General features: G+C 41.0%; 1 protein-coding gene across 3 annotated transcripts in view; it reads left to right on the forward strand.

The window, feature by feature from the left end:
- The first annotated feature begins 13,952 nt into the window (after positions 1–13,952).
- The window catches only part of SALL3 (spalt like transcription factor 3), a 22,992-nt gene continuing 11,286 nt past the window's right edge, over positions 13,953–25,658 (forward strand). The window contains exon 1 of one of the 3 annotated variants that reach the window (XM_084621610.1): positions 13,953–14,158. In XM_084621610.1, the coding sequence (XP_084477736.1) occupies positions 14,080–14,158 (79 nt within the window). In that variant the 5' untranslated portion in view covers positions 13,953–14,079. The remainder of the gene's footprint in view (positions 14,159–25,658) is intronic. The other 2 variants (XM_084621612.1, XM_084621611.1) reach the window with 2 other exon arrangements.

Consider the following 25,658-nt stretch of genomic DNA (forward strand, 5'->3'; position numbering starts at 1 on the left):
CAATTCCAATGGAAGTGAGAAGGTCAAATTCATCAATGGGGAAAAGCCAATTAATTCAATTAGTTACACCAGGAATAAATTTGGTCCCATGGGAAAGTTGTGGAAAGTACCAGCATAAGGCAAACTGGGGGAGGTCTGTTTTACTTTATAATAGTGGTTCTCAAACTGAGAGTCAGGACCTCAAAGTGGGTTGCAAACCCCTTTAAATGGGGGTGCTAGGGCTGGCTTAGACTTGCTGTGGCCTGGGGCTGAAGCCTGAGCCCCCACTGCCCAGGGCCGAAGCCAAAGCCCGAGGGCTTCAGCCCTGGGCTGCAGGGCTCAGGTTGCAAGCCCCCTGCCTGGGGCTGAAGCTCTTAAGCTTTAGCTTTGGCCCCCCTGCCCAGAGCAGTAGGGCTCGGGCTTTCCCCACACACACACGGGGCTTGGGCAGGCTCAGTCTTTGGTCCTAGAGTTGTGAAGTAATTTTTGTTGTCAGAAAGTAGTCGCAGTGCAATGTAGTTTGAAAACCCCCGCTTTGGATTATTCTGTCACTTGCTTCTCGTGCAACATCCTGTCCCCTTTGCCCCTGTTAGGGTGTAAGATATTCTTGTTTTTCACATCTACTCAATAAAAAACCAGTGCAAGTTACATTACTCTGCCAATTACTGCCACCTTGTTTATGACTAGTTTATATTAGATATCTAAGCCTGAGACAGGTTTCATAGCAGTGGTCCCAACAGTGAATCCAGAAACAGCCCCATTGCCCAAAGAGCACAAGGTAGAGGGAGAGGTAAAACAGAGTAGGGGAGTATAGGGATGAGTAGACTGTGCACTTCATCAATTAATCCTCTGGGGAATCCACAGACTAGGTAGTTCATGCAGTCATTTAACTTTTCTGCAGAGCCCTCTTGTGCTGTGGAAACCCCCTCTTAGAGAGTTTTAGGGGGCAGCAGCCAATGGGAAAACTAAGCAGTGCAATTCCATTGATGCTCCACCACCAAGGAGCCTAAGGACGAAGCAGGAGGCTTTGGAGCTATTGTGGAGGAACAGGGACTCAGTGCATCTCCATGATTCACAAGTTCTGGAGTCTGAGCCCCCTGTACGTGCAAACCCAAAAGCCCCTGGCAGAATGATCGGGAGAAAACTCAGCAAAGAAACCTCACACAATGTTCCTCTCCCACTGCCTCTTTCCAGGATTTTTTCCACAGGACTTAGAACCTGCTCCATTCATTTACTGTCCATTACATAGCTATATCCAGTAGGTATTTATAGAGCATCAATCGCACACAGTCTAGCCTAATGACTGATATTAGCATGATGTGGCAAATACGAAATGTGTCTCTGAAACAGCAGGGTCCAAACAGCTCAGCTAACATAAAATAGGGAACAAAGGACATCTATTTGCTACCGTCTCTCCTATCCTAGTTGTGACTGTTACAATTATGTGGATCTCAAAAACACACACATAACTCCACAACCCTGCACATGTCACATGCATTACAATATCTTGCAATGAGGCTTGCAGCACTTTGTGACATGGAACATGCCTCTTGACAAAAGTAAATACCCACCACAAGCTGGATCTTTGGCTGTGATATACCACACACAGGCTATGGTCTGGCTCTATGAATAAGACAGCATGGCCTAGCTTTCACTTCACTGACAGGAATGCCTGAGTTCACAAAATGCTGCAGTCCATGCTCAGAAATTATATAAGTAATTTCCGTTCATTTTATTTATTTATTGGCTTTCCTATGGTCCTTATAGCTGTAGTATCTTAGCATCTCACAGTAAACATTAATGAATTCATTTCCATTTTACAAATGTGGAGCATGGGACATAGAAGAGTTAAGTGACTTGCCCCAGATGGAGTCTGTAGCACAGACAGAAAGGAAGCTATAGCCTTCCCCCTCCCCCCTCATTCTCAGGACAGTGCCTTAACCACAAAAGCTATCCTCCCTTTCACAGCAAAGTTTTGTTCCCACCCTCAAGTAGTGTCCTGAACAACTAAACAAAATGAATATTTCTAAAAACAATAATTTGCATTGAGTTGTACTCAGATGAGTTGCTAAATTAAAATATCAGAAGGGAGCCGTGCTAGTCTGGATCTGTAAAAGCAGCAAAGAGTCCTGTGGCACCTTATAGACAACAGACATATTGGAGCATAAGCTTTCGTGGGTAAATACCCACTTCGTCAGATGCATGTATTCACCCACGAAAGCCTACGCTCCAATACGTCTGTTAGTCTATAAGGTGCCACAGGACTCTTTGCTGCTTTTACAGATCCAGACTAACGTGGCTACCCTTCTGATACAGAGAAATGCAAGAAATTCCACTAAGGACATTTATAGAATAACTTGCCCACAGGTGAAATTTCTTCCTAGCGCCAAGTGATTAGTGATTGGTCTCTGACCTGAAGCATGTGTGTTTACATCCCTTATCTTTTTTGTTAATCCTATCTAACATAACTGTGAATGTTCCTGTTATTCATGTAAGTGGCTGGAAATTTATCACAGATCCACATAGTGGAACAGACTCAGATCTAAGAGTTCTGATTCCAGAATTTGGCCCAGTGTCTTTGTGGGCTGGATTTTGCATTCAGAAATTGTGCACATGAAATTTGGTACAGCTGCACTTGATTTCTTTAGGGGGGAAAAAAGCATCTGTTGGGTTAAAATCTCCCACCCTAGGGAAGAACCACCCCCCTTCTATTCAACCACAGATGCCCTATTGCACCTCTGGGAGAAAAATATAGCACAGATACTTTTATGGGCAGAGGCTGCAACCAGTCTCTCTAATTCTTAGCCTGATTTGTTTTGCATGAAGAAATTATGTATGTTTGAATGTTCATTTGAAATCTATCTCTCTCTCTCTCTGTGAGTGTGTGTGAGAGAGATGTCACATGCATTCTTTCTCTCTATCAAGTTACAAGGAGATTGTATATAAATATTTGTAATATGTGTATAGCTATGTACATACAATAGATACACACACTGAATATATAGGTAGCTACAGATAGTACCAGCAAAGGACACATTCCAAACTGGGAAATCAAACCATACCTTTATCCTCACAAAGGAGAGTGAGAATAGGTTTGTTCTGCAACTACATTCTCTGTGTAAGCAGACAGAGGCAGACAGGATGATTGACTGATCAATTGATTTTGATCATAATAATGGTAGAGATTTTGCTATAATGGCCAAAATCACAGGATGAGAGAGCATTATTGCACTGTTTAAGTAAATGCTCACAATCCAAAGGTGATACTTTATCAATTTTGTCTGAAAAAGTCCACCATTTTATACCTTTAACTGACAAAAAAACAGAAAGTCAATACTGTTGCTGCCATTTTGTTTTACCTTGAATGAAAGTGTTGTCAGATGACATTAGTGAAGGAATGGAATACACATACATGGAAAGGTGCACTATTGTATAGCTACATTGTGTGCCGTTCAAAATAAAAAAAAATATTATTTGACTCACTGTCAACCAGCAAAAGTCTTTAAAAGCAAAAGACCTTTTTCAAGGATTTTTTTTTTTTTTGCTTTCATATTTATTTTTGCTGCCTGTATGGCCCGAAGCATTTGCAGACAGCAGAAAAACATTTCTGAAAAGGGCTCACCAAACTTTGGATGCTTTATAAAAATATCCTGTGACAAGAAATAAAAGCTCTGACTCCCAAACCTCTTTTAACTTTCTCATTTTAAGGGCCTCCACCCTCTTTAACCTTTTGCAGAACACCATTCCCTTCCTCCGCTATTGTCACATGTACATACACACTTCTTGAATTTGCTTATTCCCTGAGGAAACCCAGCTTTGCCCTCTGTATAGCCTCATCTTCCTATGGTCTCTGTTCCATCTTCTTTTTGATGTCCACCCCTTTCTATTTCTGCTCAAGTGGCTCCAACTCCCCTCTCTATCCCTTCAGGCTTCTTTCTTTTTCATTAGTAGGCCTTCTTTAACTACTACATACTACAGATGATAGGCCAAACTTTCAGCTTCCCTATGGGGTTCACTGCATTTCTTCCTGATGTCAGTACTAATGCAGGCTACATCTATGAATTTATTCAGGTAACCCCCTAGAAAAATATTTCCTGGGGAACTCAGTATACCCTGTTATGAAAATTTGCATGAGCTCTGCTAATTGGCTGAGCAGCATAAAAAGTGACACTGCTAAAAATATAAAGGAGTTGCTTTTCAGGGACAGGTGTCTTGCAAAAAAGTTCAATTCAGTTTAACCCACAAAGTTCAAGTGGCTTCAGACTCTACTTGGAAGCTTTCTCCCATTCCTGCAAAACATGACACAATGGTTAACATTTAAAGAGCAACATCCTTATCTTCTGATTAGATGGTCTCTCTGTTTGGACTTCACAAAACTAATCAGGAATTAAATGTTCCTATTGCTCAGTACCTAGAACCTTATTGTCCTTTTTCACATCTGTCAGTGAGATACATTCCTATGCAGGTGTATGTATGTTGGTGTAAAGTCAAACCCAGCTAGCCGGAATCACCCGGGAAATTCATGATCTTCAGTTTTTCAAAAGTAAGATTTAATCAACTGTATTCAGGCCAGGCCACAACACTGGGTATCATTTAAACCTTTCAGATACTCAGACATAAAGAAAAGAAAAGCCATGCACAGTTTAACGAGATCTAATAGTAGTGAGGGTTGGGGGGTATGAATCAGGATTTGTAAAATATGTAAGCATTTTTACAAACACTTGAATTCCAGAAATTACAACATCTATCTAACAAAAAGCCAGAATAGGAAGTGGGAGAAGCTATTTCTTAATCAGGTGCTGCCTGTAACTAAGCAGAGTAATCTAATTTGCAAGTAGGTGACCTATATCTCTGGACATACCTGATTATTTATTCAACTAATCAAATTATATTGTGTCATTTGATGATAGGATGTTCACACTGCTGGCACAATGTTATTTTTTGTTACCAGATAAGGCAAATTGATTCCAATCTATATTCCTTTTGTTCGTCATCAACACTTACACCTAGACCTGCCAAGGGAAGCATGAATGCACTTTGTTAAGTTCAATAGCATACATAGCATTAGGTCATAGTAAAGATATGCATTGTTGAATAAAAACAGCAGCACTTGATCAGCTTTGTCTACACACCAGCAGCTCAAGTGCCAAAGTACATTGCAGTACCTCTCTCACACAAGCAGGTCTGAGGGACTTGCACCATTCTACCTCCTCTACATGCTCTGCATCTGTATTAAGGGAAAGGGAAGCACAATATAAATTAGGGGGGCTGCATCTTCTTAGAAGCCTCACTTTTGCCTATATCTCAAGACCAACAGGCATTACAGTGTTGGGGATAGCTATCCCCTGTGCCTACTTGCAATACATCTTTTATAATGAATGTAAAGTGATATGTCACCACCAAGACCAGGTGCAAGTAACTTTTTTTTTTTTTTGATTGACTGGTTTAATCCTCCAACAATATCTACTGAAAAAGTCAATGAACAATGATTCGGAGGGATCCGCTCAGGGGGCCGGAGAGCGGTGTGTGTCCTGGAGGAGGGCCAGTACCGGAGGCCTCAAAGGACAAGGACATCGATATTTACAAGATTCTTTTGTCAGCTCAGTACCTTATTTAAGGAGGGGTGGGTGGGTGACGATTTAGTGGGAAGTAGGTGCTGGGGGGGGGGTTGAAAATAAATAATTATGAGATGCTCCTCGTGCGGACTAAGCCCCCACTCATTTGAGGGATGTGAGCTTAATAACAACCATTGTTGCCGCTGTTGTTGTTCCCCTCCTGGATGTTGGGGCGCTGACCTCTCCTACTTCAGAGGGGCGGCGCTGGGCTGTTGCGGGGTGGGGGCTGTTGTCTGGACAGTCAGACGTCTGCTGTAGGCTCCCATTGTCTAAGCTGCAGCAGGTCTAATCGCTGCCATCTCTGTGACCCTTAATGAGCTGCAGCCTCGGGTGGGAGCTTCCCTGCTTTTAGCGCCGCTGCCCCTGGCGGCTCCGGCGCGGAGCCCAAAGCCGGGGGCAGTTCCTAGCGCTCCCCGGGAGGGTGGAGGGGAGAAGGCAGCCGTTCCCCTTCCATCCTGGGGTCAGAGTCCCTGCCCAGCCCAGCCCAGCCCGCCTCGGAGCGGGAGGGAGAAAACCCTGCTAGCCTTTTTGCCTCGGCTGCCTTGTCTCCAAAGCGCCCAGTTCCGCACAGGCATCCCGCGGCGTCTCCGGGCTGAGCCAGAGAAACGGCCCGCCGGGAGAAGTTCGCTCCTGGGATGGAGACAGAGGGCGAGGCGGCATTTGCCAAAGTTGGGCGAAGTTAGCGACGAGGGGGCAACATACAAGGGGGGGCAGCAAGGAAACAAGCAGCGCAGAGGACCGGGGGGGGGGCTGCAAGGGCAGGCAGCAGGGAAACATATAGCACCAGGGAGAAACATGCGGGGTGGGGGAATAACAGTGTGGGTGCAAAGGGAAAGCATGCGATGGGGTTCCGTACCCAGGGAGAGCCCCCTCTAAGGGCGGCAAGTACCGAGGAGAAAACAGACGGGTGCGATACCTATTAGGGAAGGCATCGCGGCAACGACCTCCGAGAGGGGCACACACAAGGGGAGAGACAGGAGGGGAAACGTAGGCAAGGAGGAGGCAGGGAAATACTTGGTAACCACCGGACAAGTGCTTTTTGCTTTGCTGTTTCACACGTATCTGGTACGGATTCAACGAGTGACTATTTCAAAGAGCAAGTGCGGGTATTTCAGGCGCCAGAAGGAGGGTTTTAATTCGTCCCACTCCATAGACCACTGCGATCTGTTTTTTTTTTTTTCCTTTCCCCTTCTCCGTTAAAAGAATGAATGAATGTGTGGCCAGGCAAATCTGATGTGACTTCCCTCTCTCTCTCTCTCTCTCTGCGTGTGTCATAATAATTGAATGAGTTCATATTTTCATGTCGAAAATAAGAGCAGATATAAAATTGCAGCCTGCAGTTGGCTCAGATTTGCGCTTTTTTTAAAGTTACATTCTGCATTTTTGATCTCGCAGACGGTTTGAGCCAGGGCATTGCCACTTTTCTTTGCCTCTGAAACATGGTCGTCCCTTTCGTGAAAAAAATCATAGATTTTTAAAGAGCTTGCCCGTGGTATCCGCCGTCTCTCTCTCTAATCAGAAGGTAATTCTCCATTAAGAAATGGGGAGGCTGGCCGAAATAAATAAAACTTAGTTATTTTGATCATTCTCTCTCTCTCTCTCTCTCTCTCTCTCTGTCACACACACACACACACACACACACACACACACACCCTTCTAGCCTGAAAAGCGCAAACTTGCCTTGAAATGGCACTTCAGCTTTAATGCGAGTCTAACTAGCCCATTAAATATGATCAACATACCGTTTGCATGGAATGAAACCTTTCCCAGTCCTGATTACTCCAAAGGGGAATCACGTCCTACCTCCCACCTTCCCAATCTTCATTCTCCCAGTGTACACACTCTTGTAATTACTGGTGATTGTGCTAATGCAACCCTGAGCAAAAGCATGCTGGTAGTCTGAACAGAGGAGCCGGAAAATACCGTTAATGTAAGGGAAATACACGTGGATTATGCTCTCTCTTTGACATGTTTGTACCTCTACCGACCCTGTAGATTCTGTGCATTGAACATAACGCTTCATATTCGTCATTTAAAGGGCTCATTTCCGACTCTCATGTGGCTTCCTTAATTTTTTGTAAACGGATCACCAGGTGATCTGTGAAGAAATGATGTTTCTCTGAGAAACGGCGAAAGGAAAGAAAGTGGGGAAGGCGACTTGTTAGCATTGATTCTAAACAAGCAATACACTTTGGTATAATTTCTGCCGTGATTGTTTCTTACATAACTCCCTGCATCTAACGCAGACCAGTTCACTCAGCAGAGAGTATAATATAACATCGGGCCTTCTGAGTTCTTAATTTCCCTCCTGCAATAGAACAGGGCTTGAGGCGTGATCTGTAACTTCCTTGATCATCATTTGGTTTTCTTGTTAAGAGGTTGAACGGTTCTTTTCTTAACCAAATATTTTTTTTTATTTGTTCAGATGACATCCACCTCTTCACCCTCCCCCCCTTTTCTTTTCATCATCAGCAAATAAAGATTAGGTGGACAGATTATAGAAAGCATTTTCAGTCTTGTGCTGATCTTTATTCCAGAGCCTTTGTGATGATATTGATGATGATGATGGTCAAGTGGACAGTTTGATTTTTGTGTTTGGAGCTAGTTATAAAGAATCAATATTATATCAAGGGGTAACTTTCGTGATAAAGGACTTTAACCACTCTGGCTATTCATCATAAGTCTGTAGCAAGCAGATAGGTCAAAAGAAATTATATTGCACTAAAGAGTGTGTCTTCTTATCTCTCCCATACCAGGGGAATAAGGGACAAGCCGATCGATACAGTAGCTGCTGTATACTTCTTGCAATTATCAATAGCTGATTTCGTCTTTTGGGGCCTGCATCTATTAATACAAGCTAATAATAATCTTCTGCGCATAGCTATAGCCAAGGGGATAAAAGTTTTATACCTGACAGTACTATTTATAGTTACTAATGTATACCTTATACTATTTATATATGGTATTCATCTGACTAGTCATTTTAAATGACATATAGCTTTGTACACAGATGAGTAAATATAAATGAGGTTTATGTGTGCATTTGCATATGTAGATGGTGTGTATATTACTGTATATATGCCTATAGCTAAATGCATACAGATCGAACGTATACTATATATACATGTACACACGGTATAAACGTGAGTGTTTGCATAGTATATATGCCTACACACGGAATTTATGTTGCTGTGATAATGTAGAGATATGTATGTACTTTCTATGTGTCCGTGCTACTTTAAAATGGTTTGTTAAATTAATATCTCAAATTAATAACCTAATATTAGGTTAAAGAACAAAAACTTAGAGTCGTTGGGGTTTGCTCAGTGTGAGCATGAGGCGGAGTGTATATGAATCTATGTTTATTTAGAGCTGAGAGTGGCATGATATTAAATAAAAGGAAAACTAACTTAAATGTTTAAGGCAAAACGTTTAGGAACGATTGTGCAGTAGGCTGGTTCTATAAATCTGGCTGCGGAGCTCATTGCTTTCTACAAAAAAATTGTAATAGAAAAGAAACATCTTTATAATTGACATTTGACATGCTGTTTGGGTTAGGCTGTGGTAGACCAGGCACAGATTTCGCTCTGATGGAAACATTTATCATCGTGATTGCTACAGAGTGGCAGGTGGTGTTATCAATTACCTCTTCTTACCAATAATAATATTAGTATGGTAATATCTTTGCTCAAGTGAGAACGAATTAGCGGTCAGTTGCTGCAGCCTTAAACACACAAAAGAGTGCTAGATTTAACCCCAATGTCCTAAAACAAAAGTTGGGGTGAAAGAGGGGAGAAGAGACTTCAGACTGAAAGAAAGAATAAAAAATAATATAAAGTCCAAATTATTGAAGTCCCTTCTGAATAAAGTTGCTGAAGCAAATTTTAAAAATAACCAGCAATAGACTGATTGCACAAACTGTCAGATCCATCTTATCTATATGTGATAGGTTTATGACCACAAATCCTAAATATTTATATACATGCAGACGGAACTATGTATACTCTCCTTGTGAAATCAATTTTGCGGATAAGCTTCGTTTTTTCCTGAATAAATGGTACAAATTAAAGCAAACACCTAATTATGCGTCCCATTAATGTAAAAAATACAATACTAATTGGTAAATAATATTATTAAGCAGACAAAATAATAACGTGTTGCTTCTTATTATGAAAACAGCATTGCAAAGAGAAAGACAATTAACAAATTAGATTTAATTATAGAGGAGAAAAGCAACTTTTGTTTTTTTCATCAGTATTAAAATATTTTATTAGACCCGCCAGTCATGTGGTTAAGAATATGAGTGTGTACCGTGTGTATTCGCACATATATAATTGTATATACATGTAATTTGTACCCACATTTACATATTTCTGTGCTCGAGTCTACTGTATTTATCTGTTCACACACACGTGCATACGAGAAAGGGAGATTCTGTTAATCAGTTTCCCCCCGAGGTGACCATATTTTTGCAGCCCAACTTCAGTAAATATGTTTTCATAGTTCAGCCTGAAAGATTAAATAGGAGAATCGTGAAAAAGTTTCCCTCTAATAAGGGAAGTGTGGGGGAGGGGGCCGAGGGATTAGAAGCCACTTTATGATAACTTTAGACTCCCATTCCGAACCCTTTACATGTTTGGGTTGACGTGGTTTACCTAAATCAGTTACAAAAATTTCGCCTATATCATTTGCTCATTTACAAAAAGTAGCGATCAAAGCTCTCTGCTTTCTGATCGGAGGGGCATTATGCAGGTGTGGGTTTACAGTGATCATTTCATCAGAGTCTCTTCTCTCTGCTGAGTCACTCCACTCCACTCCTAAAAAAAACCCAAACACCCTATAAAATGTGTCACCTGTAACCCTAGAATATGTAAATGTCAAGAGATACAAACCTGGTAATTATGCCTTTCTTGCCTTTGTGAGCTCCATTGCTCATTAAATATTAAAGACTGGATTATTTAATTTTCCACTTAAAGTTTCTCTCAAGTCTGGCAAAAGCGTGTTACGCTTTTTAAGCAGAAGACTAAGTACGTTCTCATAACATTCTCAAAGAATTGTTAGCAATGCAAATCCCATACCAGTCATCATTGTGCTACCCAGGAAACTAAAAGACCTTGAGAAATAGCAAATGCTAAAGTTTAGGAAGAAAATGTTGATCAAGCAACAACAAAATCCCTTCCGAAGATGACGGGATGAAAATTGACACATTTCTGTTACTACTGCAATGGGGCGTAGGGGGGGGGGGGGGGAGGGCTGCGAGGAAATGCCTGTGGTAGGTTAAAGTGCAGCATCTCTGATTCCAGGCGAATGTTTCAGAACCAGCCAGTCGCTGAGCTTTTTTCACCTAAAGCAAGTCTGTAGAAGTATACCTCTGTGCCATCTGAAAGAGAAGATGTAAATAGAACATGTCCTTCACCGCTGCACTTTCTGAAGGCTACTTTAACGCTCGCAAGCGATCGCTTTCACCTGCATTGTATATACACGTGTGTGTATATGTGTGAGTGTGTCTAAAACTGTATTTATGTGTGGTGTGTGCAATAGTCCCCTTCCTGCGGGTGGAAATACATTATGTTTAATAAGTGCTTAAGCCCCTTCCCCTTTCATATTGGAAAATTACATCAGATTTCAGTCCTCAATGTCGTTTCCAGACATTTTAGTTTAGAAACACTCCGGGTGAGAAACTTTCCGCCAAAGTGGATCTGTCACAGAAAAGTTAGTTAGAATTTAGAGACTGCGAGAAGTATTTTTATGTGTAAAGGCAGAAGGCGCTAGAAAGAAGTCGACCTTTAAAATCACATGGATGGAGCGTAGAAAACAGACATTTAAAAGTCATTTATTTGCCCTTTCTAGGTTGTGTTATTATTTTTTCTTTTTGAAAAAAATACGAACACCCAAAATACAAAAATCTCTAAAAGCATGTGTGGCCATAAACTATCCAGACTGGCCTAACCTGGCGTCTTTAACTTATTTTGTTTGCCTACGTCAAAGTGGCGAAGAAACCAAAAGCAGAACGATAATATCACAATGCAAAAGATAAAAGAAACAAGCAGCAGGGGAAGTTTACACAGAAGTCTTCCAAAGAAGCCAAGGTTAGTGTATTTTAAGGACTACAACTGGGGGTTGTGGGGGAGATTAGGAGGAAATCCATTTCACTGGTCTTAGTCTCTGTCTTCTCTGTCCCCAACCCCCTGCCCACAGCTCTCTTCTGTTTCGTGCCAGGTGAGCTGTTGCTCTCGTGGTCCCAATCAAGGGGTCTGGGAGAGCCACTAGAGCGAAACAAAAGAGGGACGGGGGGCAGAGCCGATCTGTAAGCGATATTTAAGAAAGGAAAGAAAAAGGGGGAGAAGGAGGGAGAAGAGCGAAAAGCCCCCAAACAAATAAATGTCGGGGGCTGGAGCGAGTGTCCCCTGATCACTGTGCGATGCTGATGCAGAGGATGCTGGGGCCATCGGTAACTATGTGGTACATCCTAGCGGTGGCTCGCTGTTATAGTGTTATGGGAGGTGCCTGCGCGCGTGTCCCTCTCCCCAGCAGAGATCCCCCCCCCACCAAAAAAAAAAAAGCAACTTGTGGCTTAAGTCTAGTAGTTGTGCAGTTCCCCAGCGCCTGAGGCGAGCCAAGGCAGAGGGGACGCCCACGGGCACCCGCCTCGTGGACCATCCCCTCGCCCCAAAACACGCCAGCCAGCGGACAGCCCCAGGGGAAGGGAGTGAGGGGCTCGCTGCTGACCAACTCGCAAGGCGACAGAGGGGCAGGGTGGGGGGAACCCAGCCCTTCCTCGCCCGCCCTCCTTTAAAAAGAGGGTGGGGGGACTGTGAGACAAGCTGCTGTTGGGAAAGAGAAGCATTTGGAAGCGGCTGGGAGCAGATCGGGCTGCTGAGCTGGGGGGGCGGGGGGGGTGGGAGCAGATCGGGCTGCTGAGCTGGGGGGGCGGGGGGGGTGGGAGCAGGAGGAGGTGCAGAGCTGGAGCAGTAGGAGGAGCCGCCGTGTGACCCGCTCCGCTCCCAAACTTGAAAGTTTATCTGCCCGAAAGCACCAGCAGCAACCTCGGTTTGCACATTCCTCCTGTTACGCGGAGAGGAGGCGTTGAGTGGGGGGAGAGCCCGGCAGACCTGAGCTGTCGCGGGAGTGCGCGAAAGGCGGGGGAGACCCAACGCACCCCCCTCCACCCCCCCGCAGGCAGCACAGCAAGCGAACCCTAACCCTGAGAGAGACAGAAGCAGAGGACCCCGGGCTGGATCGAGCTCCTTTGCCGGAGATCAAAGGCTTGCTCAGCACCCACGCGCGCGAGAGACTATTGCCAGTAGCCGACGGGGCACAGAACTGAACGAAGGCGGGGGGGGCGGGCGATCGCCGGGCAGGGTGTCACCAAAGAGTCACCGCAACCTGCGCGAGAAGAGGGGGGCAAAAACTTCCTACCCGTGGACAACAGGAAGTGAGCAGCACCACCAGCAACGGGGAGGCTCTGCTTGGAGAAAGAAGCTGCAAGACAAAGAAGGAAGGAAGGAGAGGTGAAAGACAAAACTGCTCAAGGGTTTGTGGTTTTGTGTGTGTGTCCCCCCCCCCGCCTCCCTCCCAAGAGGAGAGAGCAAAAGTCAGCGGGGTGGAGGAAGGAGAAAAAAGAGAAGCAGGAGGGAGGAAGAGCAAAAGACAAGAATGTGAAGCTCCAAGGAGAGAAGAGGGGAAAGAGAGCGGAGCACACCCACAAAAGTTTCTCGCCTCCCGACCAAGCAGAAATTGAGCCCACACGCGCGCCCATACAGAAATCAGATGCCATCCAGAGCAACTTCTGGGGAAAGAGGAGCCAGGAGAGAAGAAGACGCCGAGTGGTGCAAAAAAAAAGCCCACAGAGCAGAAGAAAGCCAAGCAAAAGTAGCGGAGGGGGGGGCGGGGAAGAAGAACACGAAGCTCATGACCTTCCCCAACAAGTGAAGCTCGCACATATGTTGTGTAAAGCGTGTGCGCACCGGAGCCCCGCTGCGCGCTGTGTGTGTGTGTGTTTTGCTGCGGCTGCCCCTGCAGCCGCCGCGGCCGCTGCTGCTGCCGCTGGGGTCGGTGCCTCTTGCAGGAGGCGCTGCTGGTGCCGGGGAGACGCATCATTTGGCGGAGTGAGGCGGCTAATTGCTGAGCCCCGTCCCTCATTTACATATGCAGCCTGAGTCCGCTGGAGCCGGGCCAATCCGCGCTCGCCCCCAGCACCATTAATCGCCATGCATTATTCACAATCATAATCACCGAGCCCCATGCGCGATCCGCGCAGCCGCCCCAGCTCGCAGCGCACGCCCCACAGCATCGCGCACACCCCGCCCGGCTAATCCCCCCGCTCGCTCAGTTTGTTTGTTTCGTCCCCCCCCCCCTCCCCCCCAGCTACCAACTCGACTTTTTCTTTGCGATCAATTATTTCCAGCCCCCTCCCTCCGGCTACCCCCCCTCCTCCCGCTGATGCCTCTGCAAAAAGCAGCATCCAGAAGCCGCAGTTAGCAGCATGTCTCGGCGAAAGCAAGCGAAGCCCCAGCATCTCAAGTCGGACGAGGAGCTGCAGGCGGAGGTAGTTTCTGAGCACGGTAAGGGGCTGCTCCGTGTGTCTCTGGCTCTGTGCGTCTGTGATGGTGGTGGTGGTGGGGGGGGGGAGGCGCGGGTATTTATTTATTTTCATCGCGGGCCACGGCTCGTTCCCCGTGCTGCACAGAGTGGGGATTAGGGCCGCTCGGGGGAGACACAGCGGAAAAGAAAAGTTAACAGTTCCGCCAAGTTCCCCCCCCCCCACACACACACAGGAAACCATCCCTCCCATCGACGCCCTGCTGGCCCTGGCGGCGTTTTCATCAGCGCTGGACTTGGCGCGGGAGGGGGCTGAGTCCACTGGGCTGCCCCGGGCTGTGGGAGCTGCGCGAGGCAGAGGGGTTGGCACCCGGGAGGCGAGCTCTCCTCCCCCTTCCCAGCTGGGTTTAGTTGCTCGCTCTCGCACGCCCTGGCGTAGTTTCAGCCGAAGAAATCCCCCCCCCCCCCGCGCCGCCCCATCTCCTCCCTCCGAAGCAGGGAAGTTGGGAGCCGCTCAGCTGCCGGGGCTCTGCTGTGGGGGCCGCAGAACGAGCCGCACAGGGCAGCTCCGCCGGGCTGGGATGCGCAGCAGCGCCAGGGGGGCTCGGAGCAGCCCGGCTCCAGCCACACTCCCAGCAAACCGGGCCAGCGCGCTCGGTCCCCGTCCTCCTGCCCCCCCCCCCCAGAGCCCTCTTCAAGACGGCGGGGCTGCTGAGGGGCCCCCCATTGCCAAAGTGCCCGCCCCCCACTTTGTAGGTGGGAAGGCTTTGCCTTCCTGCACCTCTGACTCCTCCCCCGCAGGCCGAAGGGGGCTTTGGGGAGCAGGGGGGGTGGGTACAGCCCCTAGGGGTGTAGGGGACGTTGACATAAAGGGGAAGTTGGCTGGCTGGGGGAGCAGAGTTTGTCTGGAGGAGCCTGGGCGGTCTTGTACCTTTCCTCCTTGCTGGCTTTTCTCCCCATCTCAGTTCAGTTCTTCTGGGTTCGTCTCTGATTAATACTAGTCCTAATGACTACAAACGATCACTGCCACCATCGTCTTTCACAGCAGCCACATGGAGTGGGGAAGGTTTATTTTTCCCACCCATCCGCCATGAGTCCCCCCCCACCCCACGCCCCCCACACACAGAGGCACATATGCCTGGTTTAATATAGCTAGAGTGCCCAAACTGCCAGTAAACAAGTGTCCCGGGGTGCAGTGATCCCTTTCCCCCGCCCCTACAATAACATTTATAAAATGGGGTTTCAGGCTTTTTAAAAATAGAATTAACTGTGTTGATTAGAAGTAAAATTTGCAAAGGCATCCTACAGCCCTCACTTTTCCTTGGGTAGGTTCAGGGCTTCCACTGGAAAGTTTTCTTTTCCTTCTTCCATATAATTTATCTTTTTAGTTTCTTGCATAATCAGTCAGTGAGACACTATTTCTAGACTCCCTCATTCCTTTATTTTACCAGAACAACATGCAAAAAGCCACACTGCTTTATTTGTGCCTCAAAACTGGAATTACTTACAAGTTGCGTGTGGGGGAGGGAGGGAAGGGATGAAAGTTGGAGCCTAAGGAGGATTTGGACTATGGTATCAGAACTTCACAACTTTGAAGCTTGAAGTGTGAATCTACTTCATCAGGTTAAAACATCTGTCAGATTGGCAAATCTTCAAACCCAGGACTGCCACCACCTCTTTCTCCTTCCCATAGTATTTTTTGGGGGTGGGAGGAGGTTGCTTTCGACTGTTCAGGGAAGGAAAGAGAAGGGGCCGCTAACCACTTCTGGAAACGCCTTTTGGATACTGATAGTAAGAGACAGACAGGGAAATGCTGCTTTCTGTCACACCTGAAGAAGAAAACATTGTGTGTTTTTATTTTACTTAAGTTTAAGCATAGCAGTGACAGTGCAGAATTAAAGTGAAATTATTTGTCATTGTGGAAACAAGATTAATCAAACAGTGCCTGTTGGCAGGGTTCTTGGTTTAAGAATTTCTCATTTACAAACTTTTACATGTTCAGCATCCATTTCAGTACCGGGGGGAAAACACTGCATTGCCTCATTATGTCACTTCTGGTGAGTTAATATATTGAAGAAAATTCTTAAACTATTTTTGTTTTGCTTTGTTTCGGGAGTCTTATCTATGTAGCCATGTCACCCGAGATTAGAACAGGAGATATGCTAAAAAGAAACGCTTGCATATGGTGGGTAGATTAAGGACAAAGAATCTTTTTGTCATGGAAATATATTTTTTTGGTTTTGTTTTGTTTACTTCATCACATAGAATTTCTCACACTTGGTTTGTTTTGTATTGCCCTCAATGACTACATGATTAAATGAATGGATTTATTTCTGCCGAATGAGAAAGACAGTCTTTCCATCAAAAGGACTACATTGCATCCCAGTGAGGAATTTTAAAGCGTTATTATTGTGGTCCCTGAATAGCTCAAAATCGGCTTTCACAGCAGCCCTAAAATGCAACAATGTAAATACTTCTCAGCCTTAGAAGGCTGTTATCAAAATGTGTTGTGTCCCCATTTATTAAAACATATTTAAATTAATGGAATGAAACCCGGTGTAGTTAACAATAAAAGAGCTGGAGCCCTGTTATTGGTTTTTCACTTTCATTTCAGAAATGTGAACAAGGTGAACTTAGTAGTGTAAACAAGATGACGGATATGTAGTGCACATTTGTATAGTGTAAATTATTTGTACTTTATCATACAAAATACAAATATTGCTACTTTTAAAACAATTTAAAAGATCAAATATATTTAGGTGCACAAAGAAGATCTTAGAATTAAAACATGTCTTTCAAGTCAGTGCTTTTCATTTCCATTCACAGTTGTAATCAAGATATTGCCACAGTTCCTGAACATATTTTGCAACAGGCCAAAAATAGTCAGTCCAGGACAGAACAGAGGAGGAGTCATTTTGCAGTTTTGAGGGTGTGTGGGGGGGAGGGTTAAAGCAAAGAAAGTAATAATGCTTTTATATTACCTGTATCCTTTTACATATTTTTAGAGTATTTACACTCTGTGATAGAAATTATTGATAACCCAATATTAAGTTGAGGAACTTATTTATTTAATGTAAGCATATATTTAATAGCATTATCAAAATATATTTTCATTAAGTGAAGCATTTTAAGTGAATGTTCTATAGGTATATTACTTATAATTACAAATGAACAGTAGCAAAAGGAAACCTGCCAGTTTGGAAAACAGAATGGTAGATAAACAGCAGGCTGTATTTAAAGTTATATAGAGGCCAGTCAACTTAGGTGGCGATGTTACAATGGAAGCTTTAGAATTGTAGTAAATAATTTTTGAAGTCAGTTTGGATGACAGCATAATGCAGCTGAGTTCAACAACAGAACAGTCTCAGTATGGGAAGTCTGGTGAGAAAGTGTTTGAAATCTGAAGATAATTGACAATGTCATGAGCTACAAATTTACATTCAGAAAATCATTTTAAATGATTTTTTAATGTGGAAAGGTAAAATATGCCTTTTGTAAATGGGAAAAGAAATGTTGGCAAACAACTAGTAATTATAGATTGCTTTGCCAGATATATTGTAGAATAATGAACAAAAAGATATTTATTCACACAACATTTTAAGGATGCCATATTAAAACAAAATGATGGAAATCATTTACAAAGAGCGACAGAAGACCCGGAAAAACTGTTGTTGATATAAAACACAATATGCTCTTCTTTTTTAAGAAAAAATGATTTCAGATATTAGTGTTTTAAATTTCTAGCATTTCTGTTTTTCCTAAATCAACAGATTTTTGATAATTCAAAATTATATTCTACTAAAGAAAAGAGAAATATTACATGTATTTTGACTCAGATTAATTCATGTTACTAGTGAATAGCATGAGCTTAGCATTTTTAAAGTAGGAATAATTAAACAAAGTTTTTATAATGTTAAAAAAGTGATTCCAGTGTTGCTGTTCTAAAGTTCTAGCAAGAGTAACTATGGCAATTGATGCTTTGGACTGTTTTCATTCTAAGCTAATGGCTGAGATGTGTTATTGTTTGTTTTGAGAGGAAAGGAATACTTTAAAGGAAGCAAGTAATGGCAATCTTTGAATATGATTTTTGCAACCTAATATCTATTTAAAATGCTGCATATAATTACATTGAAGTGTTTTCTTTTCTTTTTTTTTTTTTTACATTTGCAAAATGCATAATACATTCTAATGGCTGTATCTTTTGAATGCTGGTGAACAAGAATTACATTCTGTATATTTTAACATCTACTAGCTGAAATAATACAGTGTTCTTTTGAAATCATATATATATATATATATATATATATATATATATATATATAATTACACCAATTCTGTGTAATCAATTTTCGTTAAAAAAATTATTTTATATGTGTGTATATAAATTAAACACACACCCTACAAGCATAGGAATATATCTGCATTAAAAATATAAGAAAACAAACAACCAAAAAATAACCCCAAAAAATAACCAGATTTTGCAAACACTCTTTTTGAAGCAGCAACACCAGAGATTGCTTATTTAGTTTGAAAAATAATATCTTAAGGTAAAATAGAAGTATTGCTGATTAATTGCCACTTTAATGAGAGAGGATAATTGAGATTGTTTGCTGAAGTTCTTTTGGAATTCTTGTACATAATTCATCTACGAACTTTGCAGCTTATATATTTGTAGATAATTTTGATTCTCTTCAAAGAGAACAAAGGAAAGTGTATGGATTAACATCAGGAATTATTTAACAAGTTGATTGTTGTATGCAAGATAATGGTAAAAGAAGGCAAAAGTGGGTCAGATTTCATTTTGTGCTGCTAATCTGAGAAGTTTTACCATTGAGCTTGAGGTGGTCATATGGATATTTTCTTTTCTTTGAGAAATCTTCAAAGGTACTACGCTGACTTCTGTATAATAAATATCAGCAGGATACTAATACCTTTAATTGTAAATGTTGATAACTTGTACTTTCTAAAATATTTGAAAAAAATTCATTTGAGAAGCTAGTATTCAAGTTTCTTTTTAAATAAGAATTTATTTAAAAAAGAAAAAACTCAAACAAATGTTCATAAATTCTACTTCTGAAAAATAATTTAAGTCCTGATTTTTAGGGGGTTGTTTTTCTTCTTTTTTTGGTTGGGTTTATTTGTTTTTTGTTTTTGTCCTCCCCCTCCCCATATGATTTGCTGACTGATTGCCAAGCCGGGACAAGCATAATCTGTAGACTGTCCATTGACTCAGGAGGTGAGTCAGTTAGTTTTGCTGATAATAAAACAGGTCTGGTATGATATTAAAATAGTTCAGTTCTGACATATTTTATACGAAATAAAGCATGCATGAAACACTTCAACCAGAATATTTTGTCTGTAAGCTGACAGTAATGTTCTATAAACTTTTCAGAGGAAGTAGTGTTAAATCTAGTTATAATTCTACATTTTTGTTGAACAGTACATTTCAATGAAGAGGGCCAAAATGCTGCTTGCTTTACCCTCGCAAAACCTCCCACTATATTTTATAGGAGTTTTCCATGATTAAATTGAGCAAGGTTTAAACCATAATGTACTTTTAGGGTTATGTTTAAGTGGCGTTCTGTTACAGATGGTTTCCTTTTTTGGAGGGGGGGAGGAAAATTGGAAAAGCTAGAAAAATCATGCCATAAATGAATTATAGAAAACATAAACTCGTGAAATTTTAAAATAATTATTTTAAATAACTGAGCTAAACAAGACTGGACTCTAGGTTTTTGTTTTGTTCTAATTTACTATGCACAATATTAGTACACACACACAACATTCAAACCAGATTTTTTTCTAATTTTCTCAGTGTTGACTTTGTTAATATTGTGCCTTCTCCTTCCCCGCAAAAAAATCAAAACTCTTGGGGTTGGAAAATACACCAATAAACAATACTTCTGACAAAGTCAATAGAACGTCTAAATATTTTACAATGTATGCCTGTCTTTTTCGATCCACACTTAAACAGGTTAATTTTTGTGTTCAAGACCACCCCTTCTGTGTTTTCTGTGTATTAGTGTCCAGTGTACTATAGAAAGTCTCTTTGGTCTCAGTGAAAAGGTGGGATTGCACGGAGTGCCAACAAGCTTCCAAAGGACTCTCCCTGAGGGTGGGTAGTTAGAAGTGCTTTAACAAGGCTTGCTGATTTAACCTTTGCCTGCTTTGCCCTGCCAGGGGTGGCCACTAGATGTCAAGCTCATAATACAATTAGTACATCTGTGCAGTTGACCTTGGCAGTACGGCTTACCACTGTTCTGTTAAGTGTTAACACTGAATTTGAGTGTTAACTAGAGATCCCTGTGAGTTTGCTACATGCTGTACAACTTATCAAATGCCCATCTAGTTCAGGACAAGTGTTTACAGTTCTCAAAGAAGGAAAAAGGGTTCCTTTTGTGCGGCCTTGCATCTTGAACTTCTTAATTAACCCTGCATGTGCCATAGCACTTTTGTTTCAATTAATCAAAACAGCCTTATTAGTCACTATTTCAAGAGAACTCTCCAAAAAGCTCTGTTTGGTAATTCCATTGTATGATTTTATATCTATGTAGTAATATGTTTCATAAACTGCGTATGACTAGCAGTAATAGGTTTGTTTAGTTTTTTGTGCAGCTTTAGTTATCCAACACAACACTGCAGTACAGGGAATGGCAAATGAGCAAAATGACTGAGCTACATAATTAGCAGTGAATTACTTATACTTCGGTCCTACAGACGCTTGTGCACGTGAGTAACTTTTACTCACAGAAGTAGTCTCATTGACTTAAATGTTTGTGTGTTCATTCCTCTTGTGCATAAGCCTTTGCAGGATTGGGCTCGTAATTGGCTTCTAATATTTGTGGTCCTGTAAACACAAACTGGCCATTCTTCCAGTATTTGTTCAGTCATTGGTCTGTTTTATTTTGCAGAGTTAGGCAGTCTAAAATTACATTTATGTAGTTTAAGACTTAGTTAATCATCAACTTTCTGAAGCAAGGAAATTATGTAAAAGCCTGCTGTTTTATTTAATTCTTTAGCCTTATTTGATTTTGTACTTTCTGTTTCATTACTGGCTAAGTTAGAGTTATCAGCCTTGAAACTGTAAGGATTCCTAATAAAAAAATATTCTGTTTAAAAAAAAAGTGAGCATGTTCATGTATATTTAATTATACAAATGTATTTTCTATAAATATAAAATGTGATATCAGCCAACTGAATAGCTTATTATATATGGTCTTGAAACATAACAAATATCTTATTATTTGGTACAATATCTTGCACAGATATTCTGAACCAATTGTGAATGTTGCATTCCTTCCACATCTGCATGCATACATAATGGCACCAGTGTTTTAGATAACTAGTGCTTCATTGCACAAATTAGAAACTGCAAATGTTTTAAACAGAAGACAGTTAGTGACTGTGCCACAGGTGGCTGTTACTTAACAAATTCTGAGATTTAGGCCACTGAATAGATTAAGCTACGTGCGCCAGGTCAGTACAAGTTTTTGCATAGCAAGAGTGCCCTCCACTGTTCAAATCCATATTAACAGCTTTTGTGGTCTGTGAAAAAGGACAGAAAAATTTTCTATTGAGCCAGGAATTTCTTCTCCATTGTTAAACACAGTAGGGGTCTCTATTTGTCTCCTCCTGTTTCACAGCTTGGGCTCAGTATGTGATAATTCATCTTTCTTTATGGGATTTAGAGCTATCATAAAGAGTTAAAAAGAATTAATTTGCAAGAAAATAAATCTCTTCTAACAATTTAAGCAAACTTTTTAAATGCTTTGTACATTTTAGGAGATAAAGCAAAAGTAGTAATATTGCTCTCAAGGATCAATCAATTGTAAGGTTACTGGCTCATGGGAAAGTTAATATTTTTGGAAGAAAATAAAATTGTTTTTTATATATGTTTAACAAATAAAAATTGTGCTTGAAAAAATGTTTGTCTACTCTGACAAAATGAATTATAAGTATTTGTCCAATTCTCTATTTCACCAATCTTTAGTAATTGGGAAGCATATTTATAAGATCTTTTGCCACAGATACAAACAAAACTGCTAAGACCTGCTGTTTGAAATAGCTATTAGATTTGCATGCAAGAGATTTCTACATCTAGTTTCATGATTAGAGGACATTTTTATCTTTACCTGATGTAACATTCTGGTATGGGGGAGGTAATTCGTCTTTTGCTGAAACTTCTTTATAGTTCCTATCGTGCTTCAGAAAGAAAGGTTGGTAGTTTAAACTTCATACATTAGAAATACATATACTTTTTAAAACGATTAAAGATTTTCTGTTATTAAACTCTGTACCTGATTCACAGATAAGAGATTTTTCCAGATTTTTCATTGCCATTATTTTTAATATTACGTGTGATCTGAAAAGTTTTAGAAAATGTTTTGTTTGACAAATTTCTTGGACCTTTCACGATCTATTTCTTTGGTTATAAAACTTTAAGTAACACGTTAACTTTTGAAAGTATACTAATCCTAAAAAATGAGTGTTTTCTCTTACTTTCATTGTTTTATCTAATTCTCTTCTGAACGTATGTACAATTATGAAGCACATAATTTAAGGCTTTTATGATGCCACTTGAACAAAAATGTATAGTAAAACATTGCATTGCCAGAGAACATTACTTTAGATTGTAAGGATCGCTATCTAATATAATCAAAAAGGTGCTTAACAATCATTTATATGCAAAACTAGAATTGATTTTTTGAAATAATAATCATAAAAACAAAACAGAAACCAAGCTAAAACAGAGTGAAACAGTTTTGGCTCCTGTTCGTCCTAAGAAAAATGGCCTTTAGCTAACAGTCAGCATACATTAAGGAATTATTCTTATGAGACTGAAATATTTAATTTAAGCCCATTTCATAGCAGTGAATGGTATTTAGTATCTCTGAAACATCCACTTGTTATCTTTTCTCTCACAGGTATTGAAAAAACTTTAGCTTTCCAGTAGCATATAAGAGAATGTCCTGCTGTAAAATATAAGACTCTTGAAATAGGGTCTACAAACCCTATGTATCTATACATAGGGTTTATAGCTGTGCCAGTTTTTTCCTAACTTTACATGTTTCCTCATGTTAACTGGAAGAGTCACTACCATTTAAGCCATTTGCCCACCCTCTGTTCCTCTCAGACTACAAGAAAGAAGATTAACATTGTATTCCATATAGAGATGCATTGCTTGAAGCATGAACAGCATTTGATGAGTACAGTTAGTGACACCAGTAAAGTAGAATTCTCTCCACATCAACATCTTGTACCTCCCAAATAGTGCCAATAGAGCACACTAAGTAATGCAAGCTATTACAATAACAAAAATGACTTCCACAAAACATCTTCAAATAAATGAACATGAAAAATTCAAATAAAGGGCCCAACCATCAGCTGGTGCAAATTGGCATCCATCTATTGAAGTCAATGCAGCTACAGTGATATTTACACTACCTGAAGATCTGGCCCTAAGTATCTTTGTGGATGTGTTGGCTAAAAATTTTCACTGTTTTTCATACGGTAACCCTCATCCCTTGACTATTAGCAGCTTCAATACCTGTTAGTTGTTGAATTGCTAATGAGAAAAATCAAATAATTGAGAAGTTAATGGCTCAAACCCTGAAATCCAAACTCAGGCAAAATTCATATTCAACTCCTGTTGTTTCAGTAACAACTACAGGATGTCTACAAGATTAAGCAGTTACTCTATTAACTAAAAAAAACCTCCATGTAAAACTTCATTGTAGTAGCACTTTCATTATCTAATCGTTGTTTTCAGCAGAAATAAAAATGATAAAATACTGCATTATTTAATTAATTTAATCACTTTTATTTTAGTACATGGAAGAGTGAAGGCAAGTTGTAAAACATAAAGCAAATGTGAAATAAATTATTAAAGTATTCCACCAGCAGTGCAAGTCCAGACTCATATGAAAAACAACTTCTTGGCTTAAATCTATGACAGATGTAAAAGGTTGAAGAGCCTGGAATATGATAAAATGGTGAGATGAATTCCCTCTAACCTATACAGCTATTCATATAAGTGTGATGCTAGAATTTTATCAGACAGCAAAATATACTGTTTCTGATAAATATGGGCAACATGGAGCAATCTACTTTTCAGCAGAAGTCCCCATTGAAATCAATGGGGAGTTATGTTTAAAAATAAATCAGTGGCACGATATAGCACTTTTTTGTTTTGTTTTTTAAATTAATAATTAAAATTGAAAGTGGTGTAGGAAGCTAAGTGCAAAATATATCAGCATACATTTCATTCCAGTGACTGCTTTTTTCTTTTCTTTTCTTTTTTTTTTTTAAGAATAGTTAGAACTCACCACTTTCACTTAACGTCGTTCTTTTTCAAAGTGTCTGTATGAGGCCTGATCTTAAAAACTGTTCCTTGCATGAATAGCCCAATTTACTTCAATGGAATTCCTTGCATAAGTAAGGGCTTACTCACTCAAGTAAGGGCTTGCAGAATTGGGGGCATAGTCTATAATTCTGTAAAGAATCTCAGCACTCACAGAAGGCGCTGTACAATTAATAAATAATGTCTGTATGTCAGATTAATGTTTCCTACAATTAATGACATCTGTTTGCTTGCCAGTATAGAAAGTGAAGCTTTGGGAAGGTTATTAGTATTTTTGTTCTTTTAAAAAAAAAACATATTTCATAAAAAATATCAAAATGATCTCTTCTAGATCAGGGACATTGGTTGGATTTTTGTGTGTTTTGGAGTTTATTTTAAAAAAAGCTACTTTCTACATTGCTTTTAAAAAATACTATTTTAGAAAATGATTTATTTTTTAAAAAGAGATGAATGTACCTGGTTCTATAGTTTGAAAAGTATTCTGGATATTTATATTCCTGTTGTTTTACTGGAGGGGAATCTGAAAGGCAGAGTCATTCCCCAGTCTTTAAGGGCCCAAACCTACTCCCACGGAACTCAGTGGGAGGCTTGCCATCAACTTCAGTGGGAGCAAGAGTGGGCTCTAATAGTCTAACTATAGTGTTTTATTACATTTCATATTTTAAGTTGAGGGGCGCACTTGAAATGTAAAACATTGCTTTTCTTGTGCTGTGCATTAGTGTAACAGGTTAGTTATAGCACTGATGTATTATAGAGATCCATGTTGATAGTCTCTCATGATAATGTGTGCAGTGGCTTAGGCATCCATTGAAAGCTCATCTACCTATATTTCTTAGTTATCACATATCTAAATCACAAGACTGTCTCTAATTTAGAAAAAAAATGTTTTGAAATAATGAGAATACTTTCGAATTTGGATTTAATGATTATTGTACCTTGTCTGAAATAATTACATGGTTTATATTTGAGCAGTTCATTCTAGATAAGAGAACTGCCATACTTGAATGGCTATATTACTAGTATCCATCACAAATGACTTGAATCTGTTGTGCAAGGTTTGTTCAGAGGAAGATCTCCCTATTGGAAAAAATAAGCAATATTTAGTTACAATGGTAGTAAGAGAAACAAGCAGGTTAGACACTGTTAATAAGTATCCCACCCTG

Source organism: Lepidochelys olivacea, assembly GCF_965140295.1.
Source record: "Lepidochelys olivacea isolate rLepOli2 genome assembly, chromosome: 2".
In the NCBI taxonomy this organism is placed as follows: domain Eukaryota; kingdom Metazoa; phylum Chordata; order Testudines; family Cheloniidae; genus Lepidochelys; species Lepidochelys olivacea.